We start from the raw sequence: 18,979 nt of genomic DNA on the forward strand, positions 1-18,979 counted from the left end.
CTCTCCCCTGGCTAAAGTAAGTTTTTGGCTTACTGGGCATGTATAGGGACTACTGCCTTCTGTGGCTCCTCCTCTCACCATGTTAATTTTTTCTTTAGCCGCTCCTAATAGTCACAGCTCTCCCCTCTCTCGCACACACTCACTAAATTAGTTTAAAAAAAAAGAGCAAAAGGAAAACCAAAATTACCCATATTAAAACAAAAAACCAACAACTCAGTCAAAATCATCTCTTCACAGAGCCTTAAAAAAAGAAAAATCGAGGAACAAAACATATGAATTGTTAGCTCAACAAAATTTACAACCTGAGCAAATGGGCAGCTCTTTAGGACTGCCGCAGAATCTCCCCAACTTCGGAGGCCATCAGCGGCAGTATTCAGTTTCACAGCTCTGCAGTTGACAAGGAGATGTCGGGATCACAACCGCCGGTGGTTTCTCCAGGGCCCTGTATCAACACCACTGGAGGAGGTGACCCGCCAATCCCTGACGTTAGAGAATCGAAAAAAGTCAAAGGATTGGACTGAAAAGAACTGCAAACCACTAGAGGCAGGCAGAGCTGCTACTACCTCACCTCTGGCTTCAATGGCACCTCTGCAAACTGCCAGTTTGCAGCTTACTCATTTAGCTAAGCACCATCAGCAGGGAGGGAAGGCTCTCATAGGCCCTATTTTGGTCTCATGGTCCTCTCCCAGTGCAGACTCGCATCTTCAGAGGAAACTCAGGTACTACTTCACACATTTTCCAATTCCCCTCCTTCCTCTTCAGTTCCTACCAAGTGCCAGGCAAAAAAGCTCCTCAGAACCTGCAAGTTGTAGATCCTATTCCTCTAAAGCAGCCTTCCTTGCTACCCCCTATGCCTCTTCTCACTCAAGATATTTCTTCTCACCCACAGATACCCCAGTCAGCCTCTTCCTTTTTAATACTCCTGCAGTGCTTCATTTTAAGATAGTGTTGCTCTCCTCAAGGCAGGTCTTCTATTCCCTCCAACACCCACACCTGCACCACCATCCCTCTTAGCGCAACACACTCCCTTATGGGCAAATCAGTCCTCCCATCTTACACTGTCAGGGTCCATCTCTCTCCCACCTCCAGATCCTCTCCAGGATCCAGACTTGGAACCCTTCTACATCTTTCTGTTCCTCTCCTCTTCATCCCTCAGCATCTCCAGAAGCATGATCTAACCCTGAGGATGATATTCTCTCAGACCAAAATCCAACTCCTTCTGCACAGCTGCCTGTTCAAGCAGAGGATTTGGAAGCATACTCTTGTCCCAAGTTCCTCCAGAAAATATTCACTGTCCTTATCCTTAATCTGAGTGCTACTCCTGCGAACAAAAATGATTTTCAAACCATACTCCAGTCTTGTCAAGCACTATCTAAAGAGCTCATTACACTTACAGTGCATCAAAATACTTCAAGATATCCAGCTTTCCAATTGGCAAAAACCTCAGTTGGTTTCCACTGCCTCTAAATGCCTAGAACTCAAAAACAAGGTGCAGAAATCCCCTGCGCATGATTTACAGCAGTTGCAGTATCATTCAATGGTCTCTGAATCAGCCATTAATAAAGCTAAAATGTCCAAAACTCAATTTAGTGTTCCACCAGGGAAAGACTGCTGTCTCCTAGCCTCGGTGGGTAAGAGAGTCTACCAGGGTGCTATGACTGCATCAAAAATCATAGCCTGAAGACAGATACTGCATGATCATAAAACTGCACCCAGATGAGATGGTCTTTTCATCTCCCAGAGCTTACAGTTTTGCGCCTCCTAGGCCACATAGCATCCTCTCCCTGGTACTGCATGCATGACTACACATGCAACCTTTACAGTGGTACTTCAAGTTACACTGGAATGTCAGATTCTGCTTCCAACTTTCATCAAAATGTCTCTAATCAGGATTTATTCACTCACCTTCTCTGCAGGCTAGTTGCCCGTTTCAACCTCCACCACCTTAGATAACAATCACTACAGCTGCTTCAAACACAGGCTGGGGAGCTCACTTGGGTCACCTCAGTACTTGGGGTCATTGGAGCCAGAAAGATCTGCAGCTCGATATCAATCATCTGGAGTTCTATGCAGTTTATTATGCCCTTTGAACCTTCTATCCTTGGATTTACTGCAAGCACATCCTCATACAGACAACCAGGTAATGATGTTCTACATCAACAAACAGGGAGGCTCAGAATCGCTAGGCTTCTCTGCAAGAAGGCCTGCTGCCTTTGGCACCTAATCCTGTCCCTTCAAGCATGCTTGCAAGCAGTGTACATTCCAGGACACACAAACATGAAAGCGGTCTCTCATCTGCATACTCGATCCTCACAAATGGACTCATTCCCACAGTCCTTCAGCAGCTATTCCAGCTTTGGGGGACACCAGACAAGGACCTCTTCGCATCAAAAGAAAATGCACAGTGCCAAAAATTTTGTTCACTAGTCTCAACATATCGGGCCATTGCACGGGATGTTTTTTCCATCAGTTGGATGTAAATCCTCCTGCATGCCTTTCCACTCTTAGCCAGAATGCTATAGAAAGTTATCAGAGTCTCCACCAAACTCGTCCTGATTGCTCAAAAGTGGCCCAGACAAATATGGTACCCATTTCTATTAGACCTGATCGAAGCTCCACTGATTCCTTTGGGAACCCCCTCCCTCCTCAGGGAACAGGCAAACTTTTCACCTGAACCTACCCAGCCTCAACCTCGCTGCATGGAAATTGAACGGAGCATTCTTGCAAACCTCCCAATCTCCCAGACAGTGAGTGCAATTCTCCTAGCCACTAGATGCTTGTCCACCAGAAGAACCTATCAATCGAAATGGACTCTTTTCTATGATTGGACATCTGCCAGAACCCACTGGTATGTGCTCCGTTCCACAGATGTTGGCTTACTTTCTCCACTTGTTTGATTCAGGACTTGACAAATTCAGTCCGCCTCCATCTATCTACAATATCTGCCTATCACAACCTAGTGGATGGAAAACCAATTTCACAGCATACCTTAGTGGCCTAACTAATCTCCAGCCACCCTTTGAAACCCGCCTCCACAATGGGATCTTAACGTTATCCTAGACCATCTCATGGACATGCCTTTTGAACCTCTAGCTAGGCCAGTGGTTCCCAACCCTGTCCTGGAGGACCACCAGGCCAGGGTTGAATATGCAAGAGAGAGATCTGCATATAATGGAGGTGCCAGGCATGCAAATCTGCTCCATGCATATTCATTAGGGCTATCCTGAAAACTCAACTGGCCTGGTGGTCCTCCAGGACAGGGTTGGGAACCACTGTTCTAGGCACTGCTGCTAACAGATACCTAACATGGAAGACTGTTTTTCTCACAGCCATCACGTCAGAAAGATGCATCAGCGATCTCCAAACACTAGTAACCTACTTAACACACAATTTTTCCCTAAGCGGGTTCAACTCCACAAGCACCTCAAATTTCTTCCAAGTGGTTCCAGATTTCCATGTTAACCGAAACATAGTTCTACATCCTGCTTCCCTCCTCCACATGCCTCTCCAATGGAGCAATGCCTTCACACCCTGGACTACTGATGGCAAGCCTTCGCCATACCAATCGGCTATTTAGCACATACATGTAACCCCACCTCTAAGCGATGGCTTCCAGGTCAGCCACGTGCAGCATGCAAGAGCCGCTGCCCGCGATGTGTCCCTGCAAACAAGTACAGCTGAAAGCAGGAAGGAGCAGCCCAGCTGGAAGGAGGACTGTTGAGTGAGATAACTGGGATCCCTGGCTGACACGGAAGGCTCCCTCTGACGTCAGCTCTGACATCGGTGGAGGGAGGCATGCCCAGCTGGACGGCCCTGAATGGAGCAAGTTCAGCCCTGTTGAGAACAAGTAAGGGAGAGAGGGGATATCAACATGGGACAAAAGGAGAAAGGAGGGGGAAAGGAGCACATTGGGACATGGGAGGAACACGAATTTGGGATAGTGGAGGGGATATTTGTGAAGGGGAGGGGAAACAGGGGTTTTGTTGATTTTGCTATGTATTATTTGTTTATAAAATGACAATTGTACAAAAATATTGTTTCTTTTATAATAAAATAAGTTAAATAAAAATCATAACTATGTGAGGCTTGTGCAGATGGGATCAGACGATTTGCGGGGACGGGGACTGAGCTCGTGGGGACGGGGCAGAAATGGGGACAAACTTTTTCCCCATGTCAGTCTCTACTAGGGACTCATCAGCAACTGTGCCTACATCTCCCCTGTTTGTTATCAGAGAAAGCGAAGTTGATTACTTGTAACATAGGTTCTCCAAAGACAGAAGGCGAATGCAACCACACTTACTCTCCCTCCATCGCCGCTCATATACGTAAATATATCTTAAATCTAGCTAGAGACAAAACTGATATGGCAAGGGGAGGAGCCACAGTAGGCAACAGTCCCTGGAGAGTACCAACACACAGGATCAGTCTAAGGACGTCACCATCAACTGTGGCTGCATTCCCCTGCTATCTTCAGAGAACCCACGTTACAGGTAATCAACTTCACTATCTTTTTATCAAAAGTTTTGAAGGAAAAGTGCACACATGCTCTCCATTAGAAAATTAGATGCAAGGTACTTACTGTACTTGTATCTAGGAAGGCTGTTTGAAAATCACCCGTATAATGTTTGTAGGGAATTAAAGTAGAACTGTGTTTTTTGTTTATGTATTTAGCCTTCTGCTTTTAAAATAATTTAGTTATTGTAAACAAGGAAAATGCTTTAAAGAATACTGCTATCAATACAGATAATGTATATCACAATGCAGTATACTATTGTCCTGACATTCAGCCTTCTTAGCTCTTCAGAAATGTTCCTTATGGATTTTGTTTCTCTTTCCACAACATGTACAGCATTAACTTCGTCATGTGATCGCAGGCTTTGTCATGCGATCTTGCAATTGTTCTACTGAAATAATTCATAGATTTTTATAAAGTTAATGAAAAACCTAGCTCATATCAATGTCTGATGGGGACAGGTGCTTCCAGCATGTTTCTCCTCGTGACTTTTTCAAGAAAGTTCCCCCGATTCACCACGTCCCCACCTGATGTTGATATGAGCTGAGTTTTTCATTAACTTTATAAAATCGTTTAATTATGTCAATAGAACAATTGTGATGATATTGAGTTTAAACTTTAAAAAAAGCCTGAGATCACATGACGAAGTTAGTGCTGTATATCTTGTGGAAAGAAACCCAAAATCTATTAGGAACAGTTCTGAAGATCTAAGTAGAAGGCTGAATCTCAAAATAATTTAGACATACTGGGCATGTATCTGGGTAATTCATCAGAATGAATGAATGAAGAATCTGGCCATTTAAGTGAAAAGTTTGGCTCAGAATCCCAAATCAATATTTTTCTATACTACAAAGTCCCTTTACACATAACAATTGTAGTATAGGAAAAACATTGATTTGAGATTTTGATCTAAATAAATTGCAACCAAAGAGACCTAGACTCTACTATACTTTGGGGTCACTGTGTAAGGACTAGATTTACTAAAAAACGCTAGTATTAATGTTCGCCAACATGCAGTAATGCACATTGTTTACCACAGGACCTATTTACTAATAATGTACATTAACTGCATTAATGGGAGCATACTTTAGTAAATCTAGCCATAAATTGATTGTGTTTCTGTGGTAATCGGGCTCACTGAAAATATTTTTTGTAATGTGCCATTGACAATGGAGGCTCTTTTATACTAGTACCTAGTTCAACATTTGCAATTATGTTGTTTTCAGAAATATGTCTCAATCCACGAGAACCACTTGCCAATATTCACATTATCCCAGAAAAACTTGTTAAGCAAGACTGGAAATTGCCAGAAGTAAAGTATCATTTTATCACAAGGTAAGCAAATGTCTTATTGCTTGATGATTACATAAGATAGTTGGAAATAATAGAAACATGGCAGCACATAAAGGCTGAATGGTCCCATCTAGTCTGCCCATCCACAAGATCCGCTGTCTTCTCCTCTCTCTAGAGATCCCACATGTCTGTCCCATGCTATCTTGAATTCAAATACAGTCTTCATCTCTACCACCTCCACTGGGGGACTATTCCATGCATTTACCACCCGTTCTGTAAAGAAGTATTTTCTTACATTACTCCAGTGCCTATTGCCTCTCAGTTTCATGCTATGCATTCTCCTTATTGAGTTTTCCTTCATTTTAAAAAGACTCACCTGTACCATGGAGATATTTAAACATCTCTATCGAATCCCCCCTCTCTCGTCTTTCCTCCAGAGGATATATATTAATGCCTCTAAGTCTGTCCCCTTATGATTTATGACAGAGACCACTAACCAATTTTGTAGCAGCCCTCTGAACCAACTCCATCCTATTTATATCTTTTTGAAGTTGCAGTCTCCAAAACTGCACACAGTATTTCAAATGGGGCCTCACCAGAGACTTACACAACGGCATTATCACCTCCCCTTTCCTACTTGCCATTTCTCTCTTTATTCCATCTTCCTGGCTTTGACACTCACCTTTTCTATCTGTTTTGCCACCCAAATAGATAGCTGCTGGTGTTCATGAAAGCATAATTGCTTATCCTATAACGATGATTCTCCATGGATAGCAGGATCCTACAGCTCCATGTCACTGATGATGGAGTTGACTGGGTCTGCTCACCCAGGGCTCACAAATCTATAAAAATGTTTCTGAACCTGCATAGGTATTTCTGACCTCCACAGTTTCCCTTTTCAGTTCATGTTTTAGAAAGCTTTAATCTTAGGTTGGGTGGCTGCAGGATCCTGCTGTCCATGAAGAACCCTTGTTACTGGATAAGAAAGCATGCTTTCTCAATGGAAAGTCACAATCACTTCAGCCATACAAGTGATGATTGCATAGCTTGAGGGTTGTGGTATATGACCTTGTTTGTATTTTCACACTTCGCAACCTGAATAACATAACATAACTTTATTCTTCTATACCGCCTCAATCAAATGATTTCTAGGCGGTTTACACAGAAGAGAGCTGGACACAGTGCAATACAAATAGTTAAAAGAAATACAACAACATGTTTCCTATATATACACAATGTAAAATTTTTTGTTATCAATAAAGCTTCAGTTAAGAAATAAATTTATCAAACAGCACAGTCTTAATTTCTTTTCAAAATGCGCCATAGCATGGCTCCACTAATGTAATTACCCAACCAGGATTGTTGCTTACTTGCTTGAAATGCAAGAGTCCTGTCCAAAAAAGATCTGTATCTGCAGCCAGTAATTTTAGGATAGGTGAATAAATTGCAATTCCTAGTTATCTTTGTAGGGCTGTATAGCACGAAATGGGATAGAAGGTAGATTGTGGCCAGTCCCCAAACCAGCTTAAAGCAAATGCAAGAGAATTTAAATATTACTCATGCTTCCACCAGTAGCCAATGCAATAGTCGATAGTAGGGACTGATGAAAGACAGAATGAGGAAAGTTGGCTGAAGCATAATCATTTTTAAACTATTTAAAGTAACTTTAATAAGAAAAGTTTACAAAAAAAGGTGAACAAATGGAAACAAGTTCAGCAAAAAATACTTCTCAAACCAGCTTGACCAAATGCAGAGTCAGTAATAGAAACTTGGTCAATACAGTAATGCTTAGTAAAGGTATGGGCCAATACCCAAATGTCATCTGTTAATATGTTCTGTAGTTGTGCTACTGTTGCCACTGTAACTCAGCTAATGGACCTTCACCTTAGTAGGAAATTTGGTATCTGCTTACTTACAGCATGGACACACTAAAGTCAGTGCAGACAACGTCCTGTTACTAAAAGCAACACTAACTTTATTATGCTTGTGGGCCAAAAATTGAGCTGGGCTATTAATGTGGCTTGTCCGTAGAAGATAAATTTGTAATTATCTTATGCAGTCTAATGTGTGTTTCAACTGCTCTAGTTTGGGAAAGAAACAGGCAGTACAAGCAGGTAAACGCTTTTGGCAAAATCTTTGAATACATAGTACTACTCTCATTTAAAAGATGTGTGTACAGTAAGGATAATGTCTTCCAGGAAAGAAATGTTAGAGCAGAAGCATGTAGTGGTTTAAAACAGTGGTTCCCAACCCTATCCTGGAGGACCACCAGGCCAATCGGGTTTTTGGGATAGCCCTAATGAATATGCATGGGGCAGATTTGCATGCCTGTCACCTCCATTATGAGCAAATCTCTCTCATGCATATTCATTAGGGCTATCCCAAAAACCCGACTGGCCTGGTGGTCCTCCATGACAAGGTTTGGAACAACTGGTTTAAAGGATGGTTTCTTTAGTTGTGAGAACACCAAATTAAGGGTGACGGGACAAAAGCGCGCAAGACAAACACGCGCCGACATTTGAGAGCGGACAATTAAGCGCAAGACTTCAGCGCGCCGCTCTAAAAGCTTATTTTAAAGGGCTCCAATGGGGTGTGTGGGAGGACCCCCCCCCCCCCACACTTAATACTGTTCGCGCTGCCGTGTTGGGGGATGTGGAGGGTATAACCCCCCACATTATACAGAAAATGTAACTTTTTCCTATTTTTTCAGGGAAAAGTTAAGTTTTCTGTATAATGGGGGGTTACAACCCCCCAAAACCACCCCTGACGGCAGCGCCAACAGTATTAAGAAAAGTGAGGGGGATTCCACCAAAACTAGTGCTGCCCGATTCACGATTTGAATCGGTTCACCAATTCAAATCAGGTGAATCGATTCAAATCGGTTCATTTTTGTTAAAAACCGGACTTACCGATTCAGCTGCAAGACGAGTTCAGGATATTTCACTCCGCCGGCCGCCAGACTCTACCCATCTAATGTAACTTCCGGTTTTGCGAAACCGGAAGTTACATCACAAGACATGAAAGGAGTGGGGGAGTGGGAGAGTCAGTCGGCGAGCGAGCGGACCTCGTGCAGCAGACCTCGGCAGCAGCAAATACTATTTTTGGCTGGCTCTTTCCTCACATTTCTTCTCTCTTCCCTGCAATTTAATATCCAGTCCAGTAAGTAAATGAATCGGAATGGGGGCTGGTGAGTCTTGGGGCCTGGGGATGGAAGCTGAGAATCGGCAGGGGGGCTGGTGAGTCTTGGGGCCTGGGGATGGAAGCTGAAATCGGCAGGGGGGCTGGGGATGGAAGCTGAGAATCAGCAGGGGGGCTGGTGAGTTTTGGTGCCTGGGGATGGAAGCTGAAATCGGCAGGGGGGCTGGGGATGGAAGCTGAAATCGGCAGGGGGCTGTTGAGTCTTGGGGCCTGGGGATAGAAGCTGAAATCGGCAGGGGGTTGGGGATGGAAGTTGAAATTGGCAGGGGGGGCTGAGAATCGGCAGGGGGGATGGGGATGGAAGCTGAAATTGGCAGGGGGGCTATGGATGGAAGTTGAAATCGGCAGGGGGGCTGGGGATGGAAGCTGAGAATCAGCAGGGGGGCTGGTGAGTCTTGGGGGTTGGGGATGGAAGCTGAGAATCGGCAGGGGGGCTGGGGATGGAAGCTGAAATCGTCAGGGGGGCTGGTGAGTCTTGGGGCCTGGGGATGGAAGCTGAAATTGGCAGGGGGGCTGGGGATGGAAGCTGAGAATCAGCAGGGGGGCTGGTGAGTTTTGGTGCCTGGGGATGAAAGCTGAAATCGGCAGGGGGGCTGGGGATGGAAGCTGAAATCAGCAGGGGGCTGTTGAGTCTTGGGGCCTGGGGATAGAAGCTGAAATCGGCAGGGGGTTGGGGATGGAAGTTGAAATCGGCAGGGGGGGCTGAGAATCGGCAGGGGGATGGGGATGGAAGCTGAAATTGGCAGGGGGGGCTAAGAATCGGCAGGGGGGCTATGGATGGAAGTTGAAATCGGCAGGGGGGCTGGGGATGGAAGCTGAGAATCAGCAGGGGGGCTGGTGAGTCTTGGGGGTTGGGGATGGAAGCTGAGAATCGGCAGGGGGGCTGGGGATGGAAGCTGAAATAGTCAGGGGGGCTGGTGAGTCTTGGGGCCTGGGGATGGAAGCTGAAATCGGCAGGGGGGCTGGGGATGGAAGCTGAGAATCAGCAGGGGGGCTGGTGAGTTTTGGTGCCTGGGGATGGAAGCTGAAATCGGCAGGGGGACTTGGGATGGAAGCTGAAATCGGCAGGGGGCTGTTGAGTCTTGGGTCCTGGGGATAGAAGCTGAAATCGGCAGGGGGTTGGGGATGGAAGTTGAAATCGGCAGGGGGGGCTGAGAATCGGCAGGGGGGATGGGGATGGAAGCTGAAATTGGCAGGGGGGCTATGGATGGAAGTTGAAATCGGCAGGGGGGCTGGGGATGGAAGCTGAGAATCAGCAGGGGGGCTGGTGAGTCTTGGGGGTTGGGGATGGAAGCTGAGAATCAGCAGGGGGGCTGGTGAGCCTTGGGGGCTGGGGATGGAAGCTGAAATCGGTAGGGGGGCTGGGGATGGAAGCTGAGAATCAGCAGGGGGGCTGGTGAGTTATGATATTGTCTTGGATAAATAAAATGTTTAAACTTAAAAAGCTGTGTCATTAACAGTGAATCGAATCGAATCGAAAAATCGATTCAGCAGGGTGAATCGAATTGAAATATTATTATCTGAATCGGGCAGCACTAACTACCACACCCCCGTCGGAGCCCTTTAAAATAAGCTTTTAGAGCGGTGCGCTAAAGTCTTGCGCTCAATTGTCCGCTCTCAAATGTCGGTGCGCGTTTGTCTCGCGCACTTATGACTGTTAACCAAATTAAGATTCCATTCCATCGTGAAAGCTAAGTATTGTCATCTTTACTGTTGATTACATCACAGGCTTGGGTTTCTCAGACAACTCTTTTGTCGCTGTGAACACCAGTGATGGATTAGTATTCTGGTGAACAGTACTTATGTTTTGTATGTAAAAAGTAAGTTGTCAAAAGTAAAAGGGGGAAAAATCTTTTTACTTCTAGGACAGAGCTAAACAACCTACCACACAATCATACATGTGACATTATTGGGCTGGTAACCTTTGTAGGGAGATCTGAAAGGAATCAAATAAAAGGTACTGCATGGAGTTTGTTTTTGTATTTTTTTTGTGTGAGTGAGTGAAGGGTTCCTGGCAATTTCTTTTTCTTTTTTTGGGCCTCCAGCTTTGTCAGAATCGGAACCATTATTTGGTTTGTTAGAACCATGAGCATTATTCATAACTATTAAGGGATCTTTATCTGTAGTATATATCTTATTCCCTTATCTCCCACCTTGCCCATCCCTAAAATATACTTAGTTTGGTCATTGCAGCAATGGTCCTGATGGTGGTCCATATACCAGGTCTCTATCCAGAACCCCACAGTTATGGACCTTGAATCCAGTCACAATTCCCTTCTGCTCTAGGGGCTTTGATCACTGCATTTGCAGCAGAAGGTTCAGTTTAATCTTGGGGGCCTTCTTTGGGGTACTACTGGCACTGAGCTGTTGAGACAACCCATTTCATACCTTTGAATTTTTTTTCTATTCGTTAGAAAATATTTGCCAGGATTTTTGCATATTAGTATGATTTATGTTTACTTTTGTAATATTTTCTTGTCAGATGCTAGTGAAGACTTTTGGCTGTATCGGTGGGTTCATATTATTGATGGAACATCAGAAGAACCATTCATCCTGGAGCTCTTTGCAACATCTCAGCCTGACATATTTGAGCATATTCATCCAAGTATTTATGTTTATATCACTGTACAAAAAAAAATGGATTTAAATCCATACAGAATTTTAATTTTTGTAACTTGGTCTTGCAAATCGTTTTCATAAGTTTCATGATAATTTTATAGCAAACATCTTACTAAAATATAATTTTTATTTTATAGATTTTATAAAGTTTGTAACAACAATTTATAACTCTTGAAACAGTAACACAGAAGACCAGATTTTCTTGCATTTTTCCTCCTCTGTATTGCTTTTCTCTCATTATTCTTTCCAAATTTCCAGTAGAAGATGGAAAGAATTATACAAAAAGGGTTGAGAATGCCATTCTGAAGGCAAAATAATTGCTCAAAAATTTAACGTAATTGGGTGAAACTTGGCATGGGGGAAAAACTGCTAAAGACACAACAACTTTGAAAAGGGGCCAAATCAGACTGGGAGTCCCAGAGAAATAAGCACCCCCTGCCATGGCCGCCCTCCCTCCCCCCAAAAAAAGTTTCAGTGCACTCATATGCATTTGATAAGTACCTATACACTAGATTTATTTTGAGGTATAAGAAAGTTTTACTTCCACTTCAACAGAGTGTAAAATGTGCAGTAAGCCTTTTAACAAACAAAAAGTCAATAATAATTTATAAAAATATATCCTGCCTTACTAAAGAACTTTAAAATGTTTTCAGTTTTACATTTTCTAAATTCTACTTTTTCAAATTATAATCATGACAGTAGGCTTTTGAAATCTGCAAAAAAAAAATGCACAGAGTAGATTTTAGACTTAGGCCCCCTTTTATTAAGGTGTGCTAAGTGTTTTAGCACGCGTTTATCGCGCGGTGAATCAACGCACGCACACGCTAAACGCTAACGCGTCCATAGGATAGCATGCACACGTTCACGTTTAGCGCGTGTTTTGCGCATGCTAAAAAGCATAGCACACCTTAGTAAGAGGGGATTCGTTTTCATTGCATGCAGTTTTGTATGTCAAAAATGCATGCATCTGATAAGTATCCATACAGCAGATTTATTTTGAAGTGTACAAAACTTATTTCTACTATAACAAAGTCTAAAATGTGATCTTTGAAACACTAAAAATTTTCATATTTTTCCTTATCTCCAGTGACCTATTTAGTATGCACACAGATGAGGGTTGTACGAGATAGTAATGAAAAATCTTCTAGAACTGTGTACCTCACCACATCTAATGAGAGTGAAATGTTTATTACTGGTAGGTATTAATTTTTCTAAAATTAATTTCGCATTGACAGAGAATGTAAATTGTTTTATAATTGTAGACAAGTTTTCAAGTTTATTTAAATTTGATATACTGCCACTGGTGATCCCTAAAACAGCAATTATTTATGCCTAATACCACAAATTCATTCTGCATTGGGGATGGGAGGGGAAATATAATTTTCTAGCTGTCTGCATCCTCCTATCCCTGGACTTTGCCAACAGCAGCAGCTCACAGAAACACTTATCTCTGCTTCAATTCTCTCTGCCTTCCTCTCCAATGGAATCATATTCTTTAGCGTCCCCCCAGACAGGCACAGAAATGGATGGTTTGCGCTCCTCTGCCAGCAGGTGGAGACTGAGACACTAACTTTTGGCTACAGTACAAGTGGTCTGTGCAGTCCCTTATACAATCAGCCTTTTCTCAGTCTCCAGCAGGTGGAGTGGTAAGATTGTGCAGTCTGTTTGTTTTGGGCCTGTTGGATTTGGTGAGGAAATTTTTCTGATCCCTTGTGCTGTCTAGATAGAGCTTGGGGGACCCTCTTGGGGGTCCTACTGACCTCGGGGTTGCCACATTCGAAAGGATCGAGCCCCTCCCCAGGTTTTCTGTGTTTAGAAGAGCCTCAACCGTATGCCTTTCCACTGATACCAGCACTGACCACAGTTTAGAGTGCCATGTGGGGTCTGCTCTAACTTGCTACAGTTGGTGAACTGTGAGAAGTTTAAAAAATAAAATAAAAAGACAAGAAATAAATCGAGCATAAAGTGGTCCTGAGGCCGCCATTTTTGTAAGTCGTTGTTGTATGTGGGTTTTTGGCACATTCAGTATGAGCACTTCAAAAAAATAATCATAGGTGCGTTTCATGTGGGCACCGAGTGGTAGATGCAGCTGGCAGGTGCACAAAATGTTCTGACCACCTTGAGGGGGAACCTGCTTCAAGTGTCGGCATGTCTGTCTCCACTTCATGTGTACACCGCTCATCAGCAGGAGGCGCTGGTGACTCCCGGGCCTCACCTGCCGCCTACACCAGGATTTCCTTGGCTGCAAGCGGTCTGGCAGTTTTGGGCTTGCGGACAACTAGGGAGGCTGGGGATTCCCTTGTTGCTGTGGTTGTGGCTGCTAGCAGTGTTTCTGTAGTAGCAGGGTCAAGTTTGGCTTCATGCCGCATTTGATTTTAGGTGCCAGTTTAGCGAAGGCGCTTCTCTCAGTTTTGGCAGGAAACACGTTCATTTTACCCACAGTCTCAGGTAAACTTCCTCCTGTCTTAGAGGTCTTAAATGTGTCTTCTGCTCATGTTATGCTTTCTAGATTGCTGCCGGAGTTGTTATGCTCTGATTTTATGTTGAAAAAAGGCACCCGACTTATTTGAATATTAAAGAAAGAGGCAGTAATATTTCCATAGCAAAGCAGCAGATGAATCCAGAGACTAGTGGGTATAGCTCACATCGACCAGCAGGTGGAGATAGAGAACTGATTAACAGTTGGCCTTAAAGCCTGGTGCTCCTTCTGTTGCTTCAGTTTTGCTCTATCTCCCAGCAGGGTTGGAGCTACCCTTCTAGCTCCTAGTCTCTGGCTGCTGCCGGATAGATTGGATTGGTGGTCCGTTGGAATTCCTCTGTTGAGACTAGTTCTCTTCAGTAGGTTGGGGGTGCCTGGCTGATTGGTGCCGGCTTTAGGAGGTACACCTGGGCCCTCCCAGGTCCCTCCTCCACCCTCCCCTCCGTTGGATAGAGGGGTTCCTTTCCAGGTTGCAGGACTATTGGCTGGCTTCTCCATTCCAGTAAAAAAAAAAAAAAAAAAGGAGCCTTCCTGCGTGTACTGAGCCGGGCAGGGGTTAAACTCGGCTTCCAGTACATTTACCAACAATTCCCTGGCTTCGGGGGTGAGCGGCTTCCCGTTTGGGTGAGTGATTTTTTTTTGCTTGCTTGTTGGTACTGGTCCTCGGAGCGTTCCCGGGTGCCGGGCGGCTTCGGGGGCGGAGTCGGCGTTCGGCGGCGTTCGCCGTGTGTGTGTAAAAAAAAAAAAAAAAAAAGAAAAAAGCGGAGCTTTAGTAAAGCCGAGGGGGGATGGCTGCCGAGGCTGGTCAGCAGTGTTCGCGCTGTGGGGAGCGTCGAACACTGTCGGGTCTGTGCTCTGCCGGGTGCAGGGAAGCGCCGGCAGATGATCCGTTTTTGGCGGCTTGTGAGGCGGCCATTTCCCGGGTGCGGGAGTCTCGCTCAAGGTCCCCGCCGCTCGAAGTCGATGCAGGGGGACTGCAGGACTCGGCCACGGAAGACAAGTGTGAGGCGGCGGGGGGAGAGCTGAGAGCGCTGGAGGCCGGCGTGGGCCCGCCCCTCGGCTCGGAGCAGGGTGGGGGAGTGCCCCTTAACTGGGGATCTTTGTCGCCCGAGTTTGTACAGTTGCTCCATCATGTGTTTCAGTTGAAGTCCTCCCAGCCTACTCAGCCGGTGCTGGGGGCCGGGAGGTCCCTTGCGGTACCCTCTACCTCGGCGGGGGGGGAGGGGACAGATACCAGGCCCACTGCGGGGGCAGCTGGGTCCCCGGGGCGGTCGCAGGGGGCTAAAAAGCGCAGGCTGGTGTCTGCGGAGGCGGTAGATATTTTGCCCAGGTCGCCTTTCTCTTTACCTGAGTCATTGGAGGAGGGTGAACTATTGGATTGGGACGAGGAGAGTATCCCGGGTAGGGAGGGGGATGACCCTTCCGCTCTCCGGTTGTTCCATGGAGAGGAGCTTTCTTCCTTTATTTCAAAGGCTTTACAAAGTTTGAATATTTCTCAGGAAGATGCTAAAGTGTCCGGTAACCCGCTGATGGCAGGTACACGTAGGCCGCCTAAGTCCTTTCCGGTCCATGAGGCCATGCAGGAGCTGATCTCGGCGCAATGGGAGGCGCCGGAGGCCAGTTTGCGGGTGGCAAAGGCCATGAGGCGCTTGTATCCGCTTGACCCGGCCGAACTGGACAAGTTTCGGTTACCTAGGGTGGACGCTTTGGTGGCGGCGGTGACCAAGAGGACTACCTTGCCGGTTGAAGGGGGCGTGACACTAAAGGATGCGCAGGATAGAAAGATTGAAGCATCCCTAAAGATGTCCTTTGAGGTGGCGGCGGTTACTTTACAGGCCGCAATATGCAGTTCTTACGCAGCGCGGGCATGTCTGCAATGGTCACAAGGGATGACCGATAATTTGCTGGAGTCTGGGGGTTCTGTCCCTGCGGAACTGGCAGATTTGGAGGCCGGCTTGGCTTATTTAGCGGACTCCTTGTATGATATGGTTCGGGCGTCTGCGAAACAAATGTCTCTGTCTGTGGTTTCACGCAGATCCTTGTGGCTCCGTCATTGGGCGGCCGATGCCGCGTCCAAGCTCCGGCTGGTGAGACTCCCTTTTAAAGGGGGTTTATTGTTTGGAGAGGAGTTAGATAAACTGGTAAAGGATTTTGGGGATACCAAAACGCAGCGTTTACCGGAGGACAGGGCTAGGCCCCCGGTACGGGCCTCATCGTCTAGACCACGTTTCCGGGATGTGAGGCGTGCCAGGGCTGGTAAACCTTTTTCCAGGGCTGCATCTGGCCCGTTCTCTGCTTCGAGACCTCGGTTTCAGCAGAGAAGTTCCTTTCGCACGACGAAACCCTCTCCAGGGCAGGCAGCCCGTACCCCAGCCAGTCGCACTCCACAATGACGGGGGCTGGGCTCCCTCCGCCCTGCCCTTAGGGGGTCGGCTTTCGGCATTCCGGGCGGAGTGGGCCACAGTCACGTCCGATCAGTGGGTGTTAGACATTGTTCGCGACGGGTACAAATTAGAATTCGCCGCTCCAGTCGTAGATTCTTTCGTGGTGTCCCCGTGCAATGGAGCGGCCAAGGGAGCCGAGGTCCGCAGGACCCTTCAGGTGCTGCTCGATCTGGGGGCGGTGGTACCGGTGCCCCCGGAAGAGGTAGGCAGAGGTATTTATTCCCTGTACTTCATTGTTCCAAAGAAGGGGGGGTCCTTCAGACCAGTGCTGGATCTCAAAGGGGTCAACAGATTCCTCAGTGTGCGCCATTTCCGAATGGAAACGGTACGCTCGGTTATTGCGGCGGTAAGGCCGGGAGAGTTCCTCACGTCTCTCGATCTCAAGGAAGCGTACCTCCATATTCCGATATGGCCTCCGCATCAGCAGTATCTGCGGTTTGCGATTCTGGGCCAACATTATCAGTTTCGGGCAATGCCCTTTGGCCTAGCGACGGCTCCCCGCACGTTTTCCAAGGTCATGGTGGTGGTAGCCGCTTTTCTACGCAAGGAAGGGATTCGGGTACACCCTTACTTGGACGATTGGTTGATCCGCGCCTCATCCCGGCAGGAGAGTTTGTCGGTGACGCAGAGAGTAATCTCTCTCCTTCAGTCGTTGGGGTGGATTGTCAACTTTCCCAAGAGTGTTTTGTCCCCATCGCAGTCGTTGGTGCATCTGGGGGTGCAGTTCGATACGACTCTGGGGAAGGTGTTTCTACCCCGAGAGCGGGGGGAGAAATTGCAGGCGCAGATTCGCCTCCTTCTCGGGTCGCCCAGACCTCGAGTTTGGGATTATGTGCAGGTGCTGGGCTCCATGGTGGCGACTCTGGAGGTGGTTCCCTGGGCCCGGAGCCACATGAGACCCTTACAGCAGTCTCTGCTCTCTCGCTGGTCTCCAGCTTCTCTGAACTACAATGTGCGTCTCCAGTGGAGTCCTCGAGCGGCTCAAAGCATGCGCTGGTGGCTCCAGGACGAGCATCTGTGGAGGGGCATGCCGTTGGCCACACCGGATTGGGTGGTGGTTACAACGGATGCCAGCCTGCAGGGTTGGGGAGCCCAGTGCAGGCACACGTCGGTGCAGGGAAGATGGTCTTCCCAGGAGGCTCAATGGCCCATAAACTTACTAGAATTAAGAGCGATCCGGTTGGCGCTGCGGGCTTTTCAGACCCTAGTTCAAGACAGCCCGACCAGGATCTTGTCGGACAGTGTCACGGCGGTCGCGTATGTCAACCGTCAGGGGGGTACCCGGAGTCCGCAGTTAGCCGAAGAGGCAAGACTTTTGTTTCAGTGGGCAGAGGGGCAGATCCCGCTTCTGTCGGCGGCCCACATTGCAGGGCACGAAAACGTGCAAGCGGACTTCCTCAGCAGAACTCTTCTCGATCCGGGAGAATGGGAGTTGTCGGCTCGAGCATTCAGCCTGCTAGTCCGTCGATGGGGGTGGCCAGAGATGGATCTCATGGCCTCTTCCCGCAATGCGAAGGTGCCTCGGTTCTTCAGCAGACGCAAGGAACTGGGATCGGAAGGGGTGGACGCATTAGCGCTCCCGTGGCCTCCGAATTCCCTTCTGTATGTATTCCCGCCTTGGCCCATGATAGGGCGGGTGTTGCAGCGCATTGCTCGCTTTCGAGGCACAGTAATCCTGGTGGCTCCGGATTGGCCACGGCGGCCGTGGTACGCGGATCTGATGCTGCTGTCGGTAGGCGATCAGGTAGCGTTCCAGGTAACTCCGGACTTGCTAACTCAGGGTCCAATATTAATGGAAGATCCGGGCCGCTTTGGTCTTACGGCCTGGCTATTGAAAGGTCACGGCTGAAGAAGAAGGGCTATTCTGAACGGGTGATTTCCACCCTGCTTAAGGCTAAGAGGATTTCAACGTCAGCCTCCTATGCGAGGGTCTGGAGGATCTTTGAGGCATGGTGCGGCAGACACGGAATTGCGCCTTTCCAGGCTTCTCTGCCGGCTATTCTGGCGTTCCTGCAGGAGGGCGTAGAGAAAGGGTTAGCATATAACTCTTTAAAGGTGCAGGTATCGGCCATTGCCTGTTACAGGGGCCGGGTGGCTCGCTCGGCTCTCGCATCACTGCCGGACGTGGTGCGTTTCCTCAAGGGGGTTCAACATATCCGGCCGCCGGTTAGGCGAATTTGTCCAACTTGGAACCTTAAACTCGTCCTTGGGAAATTGCAGGGGGCACCTTTTGAGCCCCTGTCAGCGGCCACTTTGAAAGATGTCACGCTAAAAACAGTTTTTTTGGTGGCGATGGCTTCAGCAAGGCGAGTATCAGAGCTGCAAGCGCTTTCTTGCAGGGAACCCTTTTTGCGTTTCTCGGAGGCTGGGGTGACGGTGCGTACGGTGCCGTCCTTCCTGCCTAAGGTTGTGTCGTCCTTTCATGTGAACCAG

General features: G+C 47.2%; 1 protein-coding gene across 6 annotated transcripts in view; it reads left to right on the top strand.

The window, feature by feature from the left end:
* The window catches only part of RADX (RPA1 related single stranded DNA binding protein, X-linked), a 95,810-nt gene that overhangs the window by 26,745 nt on the left and 50,086 nt on the right, over window positions 1-18,979 (top strand). For all 6 annotated transcript variants that reach the window (XM_033945597.1, XM_033945596.1, XM_033945592.1 and 3 more), the window contains exons 5-8: window positions 5,740-5,848; window positions 10,870-10,961; window positions 11,487-11,609; window positions 12,711-12,818. In XM_033945597.1, coding sequence (XP_033801488.1) covers window positions 5,740-5,848; window positions 10,870-10,961; window positions 11,487-11,609; window positions 12,711-12,818 — 432 coding nt within the window. The remainder of the gene's footprint in view (window positions 1-5,739; window positions 5,849-10,869; window positions 10,962-11,486; window positions 11,610-12,710; window positions 12,819-18,979) is intronic.

Source organism: Geotrypetes seraphini, chromosome 5 (genome assembly GCF_902459505.1).
Source record: "Geotrypetes seraphini chromosome 5, aGeoSer1.1, whole genome shotgun sequence".
In the NCBI taxonomy this organism is placed as follows: domain Eukaryota; kingdom Metazoa; phylum Chordata; class Amphibia; order Gymnophiona; family Dermophiidae; genus Geotrypetes; species Geotrypetes seraphini.